This window comes from Microcaecilia unicolor, chromosome 2 (genome assembly GCF_901765095.1).
Source record: "Microcaecilia unicolor chromosome 2, aMicUni1.1, whole genome shotgun sequence".
NCBI classification, from domain to species: domain Eukaryota; kingdom Metazoa; phylum Chordata; class Amphibia; order Gymnophiona; family Siphonopidae; genus Microcaecilia; species Microcaecilia unicolor.
In genome coordinates this window covers 166,262,164-166,278,954 of record NC_044032.1, presented here as the reverse complement: position 1 = coordinate 166,278,954, position 16,791 = coordinate 166,262,164, and the positions used below count along the sequence as shown (strand labels likewise).

At 42.6% G+C, this 16,791-nt stretch overlaps 1 protein-coding gene across 1 annotated transcript in view; it reads right to left on the bottom strand.

Moving 5' to 3' along the window:
- The window catches only part of MAN2A1 (mannosidase alpha class 2A member 1), a 228,043-nt gene that overhangs the window by 90,216 nt on the left and 121,036 nt on the right, over positions 1-16,791 (bottom strand). The window contains exons 10-11 of the mRNA XM_030193463.1: positions 14,096-14,272; positions 3,126-3,243 (exon numbers count right to left, since the gene is read on the bottom strand). Coding sequence (XP_030049323.1) covers positions 3,126-3,243; positions 14,096-14,272 — 295 coding nt within the window. The remainder of the gene's footprint in view (positions 1-3,125; positions 3,244-14,095; positions 14,273-16,791) is intronic.

Sequence of the window (16,791 nt, the reverse complement as noted above, 5' to 3'; positions counted from 1 at the left end):
GGTTTCTTCTCTTTTTTCTGTCTACTAGCCTACCCAACCACTCACCTTTACCTTTCCCCATCCCATCACCAACATTCTCGTGCCCATTTCTCATCTTTTTCTCTTATTCCTATGCAGTCCCCTCAACCATCCCCACCATTCCCTCCCCTATCTATCCCCATCACTTTCTCGCCCCTGCCCATACTCAAAATTTATCTAACAACCCCTCAATTCTCTGAACCCAATTCCCCCAAACCACCCCACCATTCACTTTCTTTGCCTCCTAGCCTATTCCAACATTTATCCTTTCCTGTCGCTTTCTCCAACCATTTTCACTCCTTCCTCACACATTTCCCCATCACATTCTCTCCCACAACCTGGCCCCATCACACCACTCTGCCAAACAGGTACAATGCTATCATTTCCAACTACTTACAGAAGAACATAAACGGCTTGTTAAGTCAGACAGAGATCCATTCTGCTCAGCATCCTGCCTTCAGTGGTGGCTAGTACTCAGCACAAACAAAAAGACAAATCTATTTCTTATAGCTCACTTCCAAGGATAAGTGATGCCTTTCCCAAATTTATACAGCTAATAATTTTTATAAATGTTTTCTCAAGCAATGTGTTCAAATCTCTTTTGAACTCCACCATGTTATTCACCTTGACCATGTGTCCTCTGGCAACAGATTCCACATCTTAATTGTACACTGTATGAAAAAAATACTTTGTACAAATTGTTTTCAGTTTGATGGTGGTTAGTTTTATTGAGTTGTCGTAGTTTTTAACTATTGTTTGAAAGATTAAAACACTGTTATTTAAACACTGCATACCACTTGTAATTTTATAAAAATTCCATCATATCTCCTTCTCACTCATTTCTTTTCCAAACTGAAGCGCTCTAGTCTTCTAGTTTTTCTTCACAAGAGAAATGTTACCCTTTTGTTGCCCTTCTCTTAATCTTTTCTAAATCTGATACAGCATTTCTGAGAAGGCGTGACCAAAAATGCACACAAAATTATATTTCAAAAACTGTATAATAGGTATTTGAGGTATCATTTATCAGCAACATTTACTGTCCTGCTAAATAACCATGGGATCTGGCACTCCAGGCCCAGCCAAACTCACATCTCCCACATTGCCTAATCCCCACTGATAACCTTTTAACAACAAAACAGTCCAGAGACAATCATGAGTGGCAACATTTCTTGGCTGCAACCTTCCTGTAAAATGACAGCACAACAGCGATAATACATTAAGGGGTGGGGTATTCCTGAGCTAATCCTAACAGTACCACACCCACTCCCTGCCTACTATGTTACCTGATAGGAGGGAAATTAGCCGGCACAACTGATACTCATTCCGGGTTTTCTCCCACAAGCAGACCCCCATATTACCAGCTGAGAACTGCCAGGCTGTCCCAGCACCCATCAAAACCAGCATGCTCTTACAAACACAACTGTTACCACCTGATGGCTGCCACAGTTTGAGGCTCCCTAGCACTTAAAATATACTGCCTGACTTGGGTATCCTCCCCACCCCCTATTTCCTTACAATAGCTGTGACAACCAAACAACTTTCAACAGGTGGGAGGGTAGGCAGTAAAACACGCCACCACACAGGAACCCTGTGCCCCACACAATGCACCACACAAACCTCCTTTGCCAGCCCTTTCCATTCCTCCCATAATTCCCTTACTCTCACAACCAATCTTACCCCCTAATCGTCTAACACCACACCACCATTACCATCCCTTCTTTAACCCACAAGCTTCTCCATCTATCCTCAACCCTTACCCCATCCTCCCCCCAACACACACACATACACTTAGCCTGCCTAATCCAACCAATCTTGGCCTGAGTTAGTGGCCAGTCCCATCTTTTTCTTGCTGGCCAGGACATTGCCCAGCTAGCTCACTTTTAGTAAATGTACACTAAGTAACCTATTTTACCAAGGTATGGCATGTGAATACTAGCAGTGATTATTTTTAATGAGGCCTACTCACTAATAACGTGTCTTACCACATCTTAATAAATGGATGCCTAACTTTCAAAAGGACTAATCATATAATAGGATTTTATACTCTTATCTGCATACTTCAGAACACTGTTTTGAAGTAGCTGATTTTTATTCTGTAAAATATTTTCAAACAAAAAAACAGAATAATTTCTCTCAAGTTACTTAAGCATTCTGGTGGTTCATCATATTTTCAAAGCACTTAGACTTCCAAAGTTCCATAGGTTTCTATGGAACTTTGGAAGGCTAAGTGCTTTGAAAATATGCCTTAGGCTCTCATAGGTCAAATTTAAGTGCTTTGTGAACCATACCTGGGTTTCATTCTGTTTAGTCAAAAACACTTAACTAAAAACATGTGTTGTAGGTACAAAGACTATTAACATAGGCTAAAAAAACTCAAGCAAACTAAACTTGAAAGAAGATAGGATAAAACGAAAATAAACTGATGATTTTATAATGACGCTATATGCACATATAAAGAACATGAAAAAATAATTGCAAAAGAATGCCATTCTTCCCTTTTGCTCTTCTTCTCTATTCCTATTTGTGTTGTTTATATTCACTGCTGGCCCAATACATGGGAGCAAGGCTCAGTGGTACCACTCGAATTCAGTACACCAAAAGAAGAACTTGCTGGATTACAGACTCTTTTACAAAGACCTATGCCATGAATACTTTGAAAGATACTTAAATTAATTTTAGGCACTTATAAAATCTGCTTTTGAATTGGAAAACACCAAGATTCAAATTTGCTTCACTGTAATACTTTTTTTTTATTCTTCTAAACCGCCCTTACCAGAGATAGCCCAGAGTGATAACCATTAATAAAACTATGAAATGAGCCTGCATTTGCCAAGGAAAATAGCCCTATGTTCAACCAAGGAAAAATTCAACTCTGATCAGGATACATCCAATGAAATTTTACTTCCTCCAGACTATATAAGATTTTTAAAAAATTAAAAAATGTGGAAGTTTCTACAAATTCTTGTCTGAAAAGTGTTTTAAATCTGATTCTTCTTTAAATCCCCTACCTCCTCCCCCAAAAAACTCCATCATATACAAACACTACACCATAACACTGTCAAACACAGCACTAGCAATACATTGTCTAAAGCAGAGTATCAACTTACCATGTTAAAGAATGGAGATGAAGGGTTGTAACTGTATGTGTTTTCCCCATCCTTCAGAATAAGAATGTGAGCAGAATCAATTAATATTCTCTTTAAGTTCATTAAGGAATGGAAAAGTCTGCAGACAAATATTAGTACATCCTGTTACTAACAAATTGATCCACTAATGAATCCTAACAGTTATCACTACATTTAACTCCACTGTGGTACATACTATCAAAAGTGAAATTAACCTGTAACAGTCATTGTCTGAAGACAGTATACAAACAGTCACACAAATGCATTCAACAATGCCTTGCTAGAAAGAAATCGAGAATGATTCCCACAAAAACATTCCTCAGTATGCATAAGAAGGGATCAAATAACAGATCAAAACACATTCAGTAAGAATGCATTAAATGAATGAAAAAAAAAAAGGGGGGGGAGAGAAAAGTTTGGCATCTTCAGTGAAATGCTCTCACTAAAGAATGAATACTGTAACTAAAGTAAGAAAGGCCTTGAAGGAAATCATACACACAGGATTAACAAACAAGGAGGATGTTCCAAGGGACTTAAAGTAAGTGTAGACTTCCTCCACAAATTAGAAGACAAGCAGTAGGCCTCTTAATCTAAGTTTAGTGGTAGAGAAAACTAATGGAAGCAAAATGAAAGGAAGCACCTTGAAGTAAGCAGATTACATAACACCAGATAGCATGGTTTCATCAAGGAAAGATCCTGTCAGACTTGATGGAGACAAAATTAGTGAATCAGAAAGATAAAATATGTTCTTATCTGTTAATTTCTTTTTCTTGAGTCCTGCTAGTCCAATCCAGATGAGCAGGATATGTTCCTCAACCAGCAGGTGAAGGAATATAACCTCCACCTGCTGGTTGAGGTTATGTTCATCCCTGCCCATAGGCGCCCGGTATAAGAGGCTTGGGGAGGCTAAGCCTCCCCAGCCGCCCGCAGTAGTCTCATTCTCCGACGCGATGCCGGCCCGACATGCCGTCTTTCTTGATCCGTTCACCATCCGTCTGTCCTCTCTGCAGTGCTCTGAGCACTGCCAGCCAGCTCACCATCAGCTGAGTGCCATGCCCGGTTCCGGCGTGCCGTGACTCTCCTCCTCCTCTTCTTGCGTTGACGCGGGCCGGGGATCGTGGGGACAGTCAGAGCTCGCACGGGGAAGGGGCGAGATGGATCGGCGGAGCAGGTGGGATATTCATGATGTGCAGGCTCTCAGCCAGTCAGCCTTCCCTAAGCGAGAGCGATGCAACTTCCTGTTCCCCACGGGAGGGGCCGTCAAAGTATGGAAGGGAAGGCTCAACGCTCCAGGCTGGTTACAATGGTTGTCTGAGGTGTTCCCACTTCCTTCAAGAAGAGGAAATTGTGGCACGCAGCGCACATTGGATTTCAGGAGAGGTAGGTGCTGACTCTGAAGGTTTAAGTCAAAATAAAAAAAATATTTTGTTTCATGCAGATCTCTTTTTGTTTAAACATAACTAAATGGGCTATAAGCCCCTAATGCTTTGGGTTCCTATATTTTGTTTGTGATGACTTATACTGTGCCAAAATTGAAATTTGAAAACTGTTTTCTCTATCTGGTCATTAATAAAAGGAGCTCATTGTTAATTTCCACCTTAAAAGGATGTTTTGTGGCTGTATATGACATGCGAATTGTGATATGATCCCTTGTTTCATATTGTTGACGGTCTGTGATGTTGTCCATTTGGGTGGTATATGGTGTATTAGGGTCTGCCCAGTGTAATATTTATGGTACAGGGTGGTATATGGTGTATTAGGGTCTGCCCAGTGTAATATTTATGGTACAGTAAGGTTCTGAGTGTGTTTTGCACAAAGTTGTGCATAGTGTTTTGCAGTTGAGCGACTGTGGTTAGTATATGCTTTGAGCAACCACTTTATCCTTTGACATATGATACATATCTAATATCTAATTTAATAAAAGGTATTAATTGTGACTTTTATTTTTATTTTTATTCTGCGTGTTATCAGACAATTATGGATTTAAGCTCCACCCCTGGCCCCACCCCTAACCCCGCCCCTTAGCCTCCCCAAACAGTTGGGCCACCGACCGCCTATGTCCCTGCCATAAGAAGGGGTGTAATTCTGGAACTCACAAGTATACTATTGCCACAGCAGATCTGAAACACTCAAGCACATTGTAAGCAAGTTTTCTGAACCCTAACTACCAGAGGATTGGAAAACATGTCAAAAGAGAATCCAAGAAAAACATTACAGGTCTACCTCAACTCACAGAAAACACCAATAGGAATACATGGAACAGCAGCCTTCCTGGGTGGGTCCTGGACAAGTCTAGCAGGATTCAAGGAAAGGAAATTTCACCTTCTTTATCCTGCTAGACAAGCTCAGATGAGTTGGCCATACCAAAGCATTAAAGGCCCCGGGTGGAGACGTGATATCCTCCTCATCCCGAGCATCCCCGTTACAATGCTTGAGCATGGGAGAAGCAATGCCAAAGAGGGCATATCACCCACAGCCTAATGCACCACCACCTTAGATTTCTGTAAGTCTGCAGTGATGCCACCATTAAGTTCAACCCAAGTCTGCTAGATCCCTGGAACAAACCTAGACATTCACAGCCTTTAGTGTACCAGGACAATACAGCTTACTCTGCTTTGCCCACCTGCTGTCTGCCAAGTGAGGCAACCTTGAATGGCCCAACCAAGGGAAATCAGCTAGCTGGGAACCTTGAGACAAACTCTGCGTACATGCATCCTTTAAGAATTCAAAAAATGAACTGGTTACTGAAAAAGTGACCACAACCTAGGGCAAGGAGACCTGGCTTAAGCACAGTGTTAGAAAGCTACCAAACAGACCAAGCATAGAGCCTTAAGAAAGGGAACCTTATGATCCAAATAATTTGGCCTCTAGCCCAGCCTAATATTGTCCCTGAAGTTTACAGTGAGGATAAATAGAAGTCCTCCTGTGCAGGGTCCAAACCCCCCATAAGAAAGACTCCAAACAATCCCCAAGAGGAACATAGCCAAAACATAGTAGACAGCAATAAGAGGAGGCCCAGAGTCAGACCCTCTTTCTAAGACCACCCTCCTAAGGAAGGATGAGAGCTGCCTAGATTGCATTGATCCTGTACTCCTAATCTGAATCAAGACAGTATTGGAAGTAACTCCTATAAGAGTATCCACCAGCCTCTGAATTTCAGGGCTCAAATTTTCAGAACCATTCCAAAAGCAGAGTTGCTTATCTGTAATGGGATTTCTCCATAGAGAGCAGGGGAATGCAGCCACACTAAATAGTGGTGTACACTGAACAAGACTATGTGCAGAGCTCTCTTCTAGCTCAAGCAAGCTTTTTGGCTTGTCTGATGTATGGACATTTCCATATTGGGTAAAGGTCTTTTTCCCCTCTTCAACCCATATCACAGCACTTCCTTTCTATGTCTTCCTTTTGTTGTAGCTGGTGTCATGGGGATAGGAGGAGTAGAAGTGTGGCTGCTGGTAAGGACATCCCCTGTTACTGGAAAGCAACCCCATTTTCTCTGCAGATAAGCAGAGAAGCACACTAAATATGATTTCAAAGCTGAGCATTGGCAGCAGAACACCTTTTGGTTGGGGGTGTCCAAACTCTGCCCCAACCCCACCCCTAGCCCTTCCCTCCATAGCATCCAGTATCTCTCTCCTTCCATGATCTCCTGCATTTTTTCCTTCCCCACCTCCTTTACTCCCTTTTAAGCATCCTTCTTTCTCTTCCTTCCCCCCTCAACCTGACCTGGTCTCCAGGATTTCTCTCCTTCCCTACCTCCCTCATCGCTTCTTCAGCATCTCTCTCCCTCTCTCCTCCCCATGGTCTCCAGCATTGTCTCTCCTTCTCTCGCCCCATGGTCTCCAGCATCTCTCTCTCTTTTGCTCAATCCTTCTCCTATAGTGTCCAGCATATATCTCCTTCCTTACCCCTCAATGGCCTCCAGCATTTGTCTACTTCCTTTCCTTCCCTTGGTGTCTAGCATTTCTCTCCTTCCCTCCCCCGCAACCACCCCACCCCAGTCTGAAGCATTTCTCACCTTCCCTTTCCCAGCTTCAGCATTTCTTTTCTTCCCTTCTGCCCTGTCAGGAGGTATTTAGTTGCTTACCTTGCTCCCCTGGGGCGGCGACTCTACAATCGTCATAAGAGATGGAATCACATGGCCAGCTGGTATAGGGCCTTGAGCACCCGCACACGCTCAAGGCCTACCAGCTCTGAAATGTTCAGAGGGGGCTGGAGTCAGCAGCCTTTGAGCAAACATTCAGAGGGGGTAGGAGCTGTCAGGTCTTGGCCATGCACAGCTCTTCAAGGCACCTCACCAGACAGCTGAGAAATGCCTCTTTTTATGAAGTTTGTAGAGTTGCTGCCCCGGGGAGCGAGATATGCAAATAAACAGTTCACAGGGGAGGGAGGCAGGGAAGGAAAATTTGGGGGATGCTATGAGGCATATTTTCAAAGCACTTAGCCTTCCAAAGTTCCATAGAAACCTATGGAACTTTGGAAGACTAAGTGCTTTGAAAATATGCCTCATTGGCACCTGTAGCTTCTCCCATTCCGATGTCTATGAAGCTGAGGATGAGCTTCAAACTGTAAAAGGTTCATGTAACTTCATGAAAACGAACTGGAGAGAAGGTATGGGCAGCTGGCAATGAGTTCAGGGTCTCTTGTGCCTGTAAGAAACAAAGTCATTACGGCAAAAGGGTTATGAAGGATAGCCTGTCCAAACAATGAAAATGAATTTGTGGATGAAGCAGCATCCACACAGTAATGCTTGGTAAACATGTGAACCAATAACCTCACTGCAGATTTGCAAATATCAGTTAAGGAGGTTTTATGAAGGTTCACAATAGCTGTCCCTGTTAAAACAGATTAGTTCTGAAACCCAGTTGGAGAAAAATTATTTTTAAACAGAAATTCTCAGTTTATTTGGGTTGTAGTAAATAAAATGTAAAGATTTATGCAATTGCTTTGTGGCGTGCACATAGTAAAGTAATGCTTGTCTGCAATTGGAAAAATGAAGCTTTCCTTCAGATGTCCAAGGGAATGAATCTGGGAAGATGACAAGCAAGTTAACAGATTAATATGAAAATCTGAGAATAACCTTAACTAAGCAGGAATACTTTGTGAGTGGAAAACTGTGTACACAGATAGTAGAGGACTTAAAGCTTGGGTTTCACTGAGTTGCCTTGGAGGAGGGAGGTCTCCTAAAAGAAAAGCATCACACTTGTGGAGTAGGAAGCAATCCTGTAGCCAGGACCTGCCCACCAGGGTATGCACTATACTCTCGCACAGAGGATATGTCTACAAGAACTTCTGCCCAGGAGGGAAGGGTAGGACAGCTGTTGTAGTTGGTGGTTTGATCATTAAGCATGCAGATAGCTGGGTGCCTAGTGGATGTGAGCCGATGGTGGGAGGCGGGGCTGGTGGTTGGGAGGCGGTGATAGTGCTGGGCAGACTTATACGGTCTGTGCCAGAGCCGGTGGTTGGGAGGCGGGGCTGGTGGTTGGGAGGCGGGGATAGTGCTGGGCAGACTTATACGGTCTGTGCCAGAGCCGGTGGTTGGGAGGCGGGGATAGTGCTGGGCAGACTTATACGGTCTGTGCCCTGAAGAACACAGGTACAAATCAAAGTAGGGTATACACAAAATTAGCACATATGAGTTATCTTGTTGGGCAGACTGGATGGACCGTGCAGGTCTTTTTCTGCCGTCATCAACTATGTTACTAGTCACTTGCCTGCCTGGTGCGAAGGTGGCAGAACTCACTCATCACCTAGATAGGATTTTAGACAATGTTGGGGAGCAGCCAGCTGTCTTGGTACATGTGGGTACCAATGAAATAAAAAAAACGTGGGAGGGAGATTATGGAAGCCAAATTTAGGCTCTTATGGGCAGCTGATCAAAAGCCCCATGCTGTTCCAAACAGCACTCTAAAAATAGCACTGGATCAGCGTGGGGCTTTACCGCCCCTTTGAGATAATAAAATGAAATTTTAAGCAAGCTATTATCTCTGATCACACGGTAAAAGTGCAGTAGGACTGTGCCTGAGCATGTGTTAAGGCACAATCCTCACACACTTGTTTGACAGGTCCAGGCTGTCAAAAGCCCAGACCTGTCAAACATAGGAGTTGGAGGTCTGTGGGACTCCCAGACCCCCCTACAACTCAAGGCCCTGGTGGCCTAGAGACCCCCTTCAACACCCACCCCCAGCCCCAATCCAGCGGCATGGGGGCTGGAGGTCTGGCAGACCTCCAGTTCCCCCCCCCCCCCCGACCCAAGTTCACAGGAAGCTAGAGATCCAGAATCTCCAGTCCCCCTTACACCCCAAAATAAAAGCCCTGGTGGCCCAGTGGGCCACAAATACAAGCCCCCCAACCTGGTGGTACAGTGGGCCCCCCCTGCACATGAAGTGAGAAAGGAGGGAGTAGTACACTCCCTCCTCTTCCAGTGCTGCCTTGAAAATGGTGGTGTCCAGCCCTGCCCAGTGCATCCTGGGATGTGCTAGGAGGGGCTTCACCACCAAATAAGGGAGTTTTCCCTTGTATGGTGGTGAAGCCCTGCCTAGCGCATCCCAGGATGCACTGCGCAAGGCTGGGCACTGCCATGTTCAAGATGGCGGTGGAAGAGGAGGGAGTGTACTACTCCCTTCTCCATCACTTCGGATATTGTGGGGGGCGGGGAAGGGGGCCGCTAACACCAGCTCTGAGCTAGAGTTGGGTTTGCTTTGGACAGCACACCAGTTTGGCTCACTGCCCACTGATCATTGGGTAGGAATAATAAAATACCTGTTTAGCATTCATTTGCTTGCTACTTACGCTCAGAGCCCTGTTTAGCATGCATTTGCATGCTACTTGCGGTCAGAGCCCGCGAGCACGTTGTTTCATGCGCTCAGGGGGACTGTGATCATAGGGAAATAGCAAACATGGGTGCTAGTACGGCGCTAATAGCCTCTAGCACCCGCATTTGCTTCTGATCATCTGCCCATTAGGTAGAAAGCTGAAGCCCAGATCCTCCAAGGTAGCATTTTCAATAATGCTCCCTATTCCATGCACAGGACCCAAGGCAGGCAGAGCTCCAAAGTCTCAATGTGTGGTTGAGATGATGCTGCAGGGATGAGGGATCTAGATTTGTTAGGAACTGGCCAGCATTCTGGAAAATGGGGAGCCTGTTCTGAAAGGATGTACTCCACCTTAACCAGGATGTACCGGGCTGCTGGCGCAAATTTTAAAAAGCGATAGAGCAGCTTTAAACTAAAATGGGGGTTGAAGAAGCTGACAGTCCCCAGGAGTACATAGTTTGGTGTGGAGTATCCTTAAACAATACTATTGAAACAGGACATTTAAGGAATTCTAATAGAGAAGTTTCAACAATGGTAAAAGAAAGCCAGGTGTGTTTAAGGAGAGAGTATGGTAAAGGATGCACATTATCATCGTCAATTTCTAAGCAGCATGTAGATACAAGGAAAAAACACAATTTGAAGTGCCTGTATACATGCTAGAAGACTAAAAAATAAGATGGGAGAGTTAGAGTATAAATGATGAGGTAGATACAATAGGCATCTCAGAGTCTTGGTGGAGGGACGATAATCAATCGGACACTGTTAACAGGGGATCAAATTGGGCAGGGGGGTTGCACTATATGTTAAAGAGGGAATTGAGTAAAAAAAAAAACATTCTACATGAAACATAACAGAATGGAATCATGAATAAAATTCCATGTGTGAACGGAAGGAATATTCTTGTAGAGCTGTACTACTGTCCACCAGGATAGAACGGACAGACAGATCAAGTCTATAGATTGTTCAATAAACTCTGAATTCTAAAGCATTGCCCAGTCTTCCATTTTGAGTCACCTTCACTGTTTCCTATGTGATTGCAAGCCTGTGAGGATTTCTGTTGTACTGTGTGTACATCGAGTGTTCTGAATTTGCCAGTAGAAGAAGCTGCCGTATGTTAGGAATGCTCCTTAACACCCCAATTCTGTTCAATAAGTAATAATCCTCCTTCCTATGTATCCCTCATTACTACAATTGTAGTCTCCCAGCATGTCAGGAGTGTGCTGAGGGAAGGGAAAAGAGGGAGAACAAACAAAGTGGAATAGGATGAGTAACAGGGACCAATTTTTTGCCCCACACAGTTTCAACACCGGGGGGGGGGGGGGGGGGGGGGGGAAGGGACAGAGCTTGGCCATGCCAAGTAAAAAGATGTTCCACTGCACCTAATGATGTGTGCCAGGAGGGGACAGGGAAAGAGATGGGAAGAGAGTGTGTCGGGGTTGAAGGGTAAGAAGTGCCATAAGGGAGACAGAGAGTATGTGCTAGGGAGGTGGAAGATCAGAAACCTGGAGAGATAGAAGGGGAGGGTGTGAGAGGAAAGAAAAAGGAGAGAGACTGTCGAACATGGAAAGAAGAGATGGAAGAAAGGAAGTGGGGAAGGAAAGAGATAACAGGTGAGGAAGAATTGCTCAGAAGGGCAGGAAGGAAAGATGTGTAGAAAGGGCCAAAAATAAAAGAAGGAATGAGGAAGCAAGTGGTGTGGATGAGAAAAAGAGGGAGTGGTGGAGGAAGAGATGATGGCAAGATGTGAAGAATGAGGGCATTATGGAGAGAAAGAATGTGGGTGAGAAGGTGAGGAGTGAAGAAGAGGAAAACAGAAGAGTGTAGGTAGGATAAAGGGGAACACATGGAAAATGTGAAAACAAAAGAAATAGATGGGAGGAAGAAAGCTAGTCAATGCCCATCTGATAGAGGGGGAGAAAATTCTCCCTCTGCAACCAATCTGAACTCCCTATCCCCTTGCCCCCCCCCCCCCCCCTTCAAAAAAAAAACCAAAGTAGGCAAACTACGCTTATGGCAGCATGCCTTATGATAATGATGCCATCACTGAAAGCTCAATGTTCTCTGCCTACATGGGGGCACAATCCACTTGTCTGGAACTGGTTTAGCAGTACGATAGGCAATACCAACTTCACTTTCCTTATCTAGACTTCTACTTCTGTTTTAAAAAACTTATTAGTACGAAAATTTTACATGTTTCTTACACAATCTTTATTAGACTAAATTATGAAAATACACATATATTAAATAAGTCTGGATATTATGATGCACAGATGGAAAACTCTTCAGCTGGGACAATGCCGAATTCATTTTTTTTTTTATAAGCAACTGTTCATTACCATCCTAAGTCAAAAACCTCCCCCTTCCTTTATTATACTTATCTCTTATTTTTTCTAAAACTAACACATTTCTATAAGTTTTGTATGATTTATTCAAAATTGTCTTTAGTTATAATAACTTATTTATATAGCATCATTATGACTTAGCTTTCAACGACTGTGTTATGCCCGGCTTGTGCCGAGACATACTTCACTTCACTGCTTCCTCATGTAATGTAATACCAGTGCAATCTTTAAACAGTCTAGCTTTAAAACTAGGCATGCATTGGGCTCACTGTGCTAGCTGTCATTTGCCAGTTTTGATTCCAAAAGAATTTTTTTTTCAAAATAGCGTTTTTTATGAAGGAAAACATCAATAACTAATCAACCAATCACAAGCTTATAAGAAAAGGCCATTATAGGGATCGGTTAGACATAACTTCCCTGGATGGTTTTTAAATCCTTGTCAAAAAAACGTTATTGTACAGCTGTACTGTATAAAGGTTAACGCTTTCTCTTTGACTTTAGAAGCATATTGTTATGTTAAACTCATGTCAGAACCACAGAATGAAGCAAAGCAGCTGTTGCAGAGACTAAAACGCCAAATCTCAAAAGAATGCTTTCTATGCCACAACCATATTGAGTCCCTTCGGTTCTATGGAGTTAAACATAAATATCCATTTTTGTTCCCTTTGGAATCAAAAGTAGCAAACGACAGCTAGCACTGTGAGCCCAATATATGCTTAGTTTTAAAGCTAGGCTGTTTGCTGCATTGGTATTAACCCAAGTGAACATACACTACATAACTCGCCTATTTAATCTCAGAACTGTTTCTTAAAATCTGCTTGTATACTACTACTTTGTTTTTATCATCATACTAACTAAGATCATGCAATACTAAATGTTTATGATACTAACACGTTTCCACTACTCATGATGTATTGTAAGCCACTTTGAGCCTGCAAAGAGGTGGGATAAGGTGGGATACAAATGCAACAAATAAATAAATAAAATAAAAATTATATATTTTTTATTTTAAAAGTGTATACTTAGTGATTGTTTTTTTTGCCAGTGGCTCAAATGAAATGAATCGAGCACAAGCCAGGCATAACACAGACGTTGAAAGCTAAGTCACCATGATTCTATAAATATTTTAACTGAAGAAAATTTTGAAAAAAATGTACAAAACGTATAGAAATTTATTAGTTTGAGAAAAAATAAGAGATAAATAAAATAAAAGATGAGGTAGGATTTTTTGACTCATGATGGTAATGGACAGTTGCATATAAAAAAAAAATTAGGTAATGTCCCAGCAGAAGTCTTTTTCCTCCATTCACAAAAAAAAAAAAAAAGTTTCTTGCTGCAATAAATTAAGAAAGGAATTCCATAAAGCGCTTTCTACAAGCAAAGCATGAAAAATTACCTACAAGTATGCATGCATAAAAACTAGGTGCATGGAATGACTGTACCCAACGTACTACTGAGTTGTAGTTCAGTGGAGCTTGGATGGACAATAAATGCACATATTTTTATTGTTATTATTTCAATACACATCCTCTTCTTGTCACTAGCTTTGTAAAACCATGAATGAAATAATGGGACCATTGCTTCAGTTCACAAAGATACAGAAAAATAAAGACCAGCTTGCCAAAAATATTTGTGATTAAGTTTTTGGGAACTGTGTTCCTTTCAAAATACGAGCTCCTGTGCAAAATAAGTGAAGAATAAGAAATGCTGAATATAAGCAAAATAATTGAAGATGTTCTTTTTTGTTTTCAATATACAGTAAATAAAATAAATATGCATATATAATTCAATTTACCTGGTGCCATAATCCACAACTACCCAGTCTTTAGCAGTTCCTGTGATTGCATCATGATGCTGGAAGAGTCCAAAGTTTCTCCGAGCCTCTACCAGTAATTTATAATGTTCAGCAGAAGGGAATGTCCTCATTTTCTTAGATTTCACCAAAGCCAAAGAATAAAGTATTTCAGCAGCCCTAAAAGTGCATAATAGAAAATACATTTTCAGGTTCTAGAAAATGTACTATATAGGTACCCAACACCAATGGTTTTCTATAATGCTACTCATCACACACAAAAGATACAAAATATAAAAGCAAAAATATATAATCCTACTGTGGATGCAAAAAAAAAAAACTATAATTTATTCAAACTTGCTGGGAATACCATAGATGCATAGCTTCTCTTCTTAGATCCTACATATCTGTAGTACCTCCAGGGAACCCAACAAGTTTTTTGGCGGGGACACAAGCATATAGGGCCACACTATATATGGCACTTAAAAAATCGGCGTGGAAAACATTTCTGCCTAAGCGCATTCTATAAGTGGCACCTAGATTTAGGTGCAGTATATAGAATACGCTTAGTTAATATCCTAGAGCCTAAAACTATGCACATCCATTTACAGCAAAGAAAATGTTGCGTAAATCCCAGTACGTAGATTTAGGCACAAAGGGCCATATTCTATAACAATGCATGTAAATTTCAGAAAGCCCACAAAATGCCCATTTCCCCACCCATAACCATGCCCCCTTTTGCCTGCGTGCATTAAAATTTAGGGGCAGTGCATTACAGAATACGCTTAGAGAGCTGTGCACATACATTCTAATTACTGCCAATTAGTGCTCATTATTGCTTAAGTGCTGTTAATGCTGATTGGCTTGTTAAGCCAATTAAGTTATTCCCATTGTTATAGAATATGCTTGTTTTCAGCGCAGAACGCTAGGTGCACTATTCAGAATCTGGGAGATAGTGCACTTTTGGGAGTGAATCCCTCCATTTAACATTCACTCTCTTTTTCTATCATATATGATAGTTTCAACACATCTAAATATGCTATAAGTTTTTGCATCCATACCAGGGTTATATATTGATTTTCAAATAGATTAGCATTAAGTATTCATACTGATGGTAAAATGGAATTAAAATACATTTGTACGATGTGTCTTGGATTTTTATTTCTAACATGGGAAAATTAGGTTCTTACCTTGGTAATTTTCTTTCCTTTAGTCACAGCAGATGAATCCATTAGCTGATGGGTTGTATCCGCCTACCAGCGGGTGGAGATAGAGAACACTGAAAAACCATAGTGCCTCTAGGATGGCTAGTCCCAACTGCCTTCAGTATTTGAGATTTCCAAAGCAGAGTGAACCATAAAGGTATAATAACAAACTTTCCTCACAGAGAACAATCGCCCCAGAACAGGAGCATCAAAGGAGGAACGATCTCAACCTCCTGTAGTAGAACATCATGTAGAAATTCTGATAACTGTTTTCAAACTTCTCCCAATGAGATTTATATCTGCATGAAAGATCTGAACAAAAAACAAAGTCAGACAGGGAGGGATCATGGATTCATCTGCTGTGACTAAAGGAAAGAAAATTACCAAGGTAAGAACCTAATTTTCCCTTCCTTGTCATCAGAGCAGATGAATTCATTAACTGATGGGATCTACAAAAGCACTCCCTAAATAGGGTGGGAACAGGCCACACCACGAGCCAATACTTGAGCTCCAACATCCAGCCTGTAATGTTGGGCAAAAGAGAGCTGAGAAGCCCAAATAGCCGCACTACAGATCTCTTGAAGAGAGAGTACACCCGTTTCAGCCCACGAGGAGGAAATTGCTGTCATGGAATGCACCTTAAACGCTTCAGGCAAAAATGGCTTCCTTGAGCCAACGAGCTATATTGGCCTTAGACGCTGGGCCTCCATGCCGAGGACCTGACAACAAGACAAAAAGGTGATCAGAAGTCCTGAAGTCATTTGACATCTGTAGATACTGCAACAGCGCCCTGAGGACATCCAGAAGATGTAACTGCCCAAAGGAGTCCGGGAACTCTTCCCTAGAAAAGGAAGGAAGAAAAATGGGCTGGTTCAGGTGAAACGCTGAAATCACCTTAGGCAGGAAGGAAGGCACTGTAAGTACCGTTACTCCGGACTCCGAGAATTGCAGAAAAGGGTCCCGACAGGACAGCGCCTGCAGCTCAGACACGCGTCTAGCCGATGTCATGGCCACCAAAAAGACTTGTCTTGAGACTCACATCCTTCTCTGAAGCTCGCTTAAGCGGCTCGAAGGGCGAACACTGAAGATCCTTCAACACCAGCCCCAGGTTCCAGGCTGGACAGGGCAACTGGACAGGAGGACGGAGCCTAAGCACCCCTCTGAGAAATCGGGCAATGTCCGGATGAGCAGCAAGGGACAAACCAGCGAGCGTCCCTCAATAGCATGATAATGCTGCCACTTGCACCCGCAGGGAATTGTAAGCCAGGCCTTTTTGTAAGCCCTCCTGCAAAAAGTCCAGCACTGTCGAGACTGTAGCCCGCATAGGAGTGATCGTCTTTGAAACACCCCATGCCTCAAATTTGCGCCAGATCCGAGCATAAGCTGTGGAGGTGGACCGCTTGCGGGCCTGCAAGAGAGTGGAGATGACCTTGTTAGAGTAGCCCTTGTCTCTCAATTGCGCCCTCTCAATAGCCAGGCCGTAAGACCAAATCG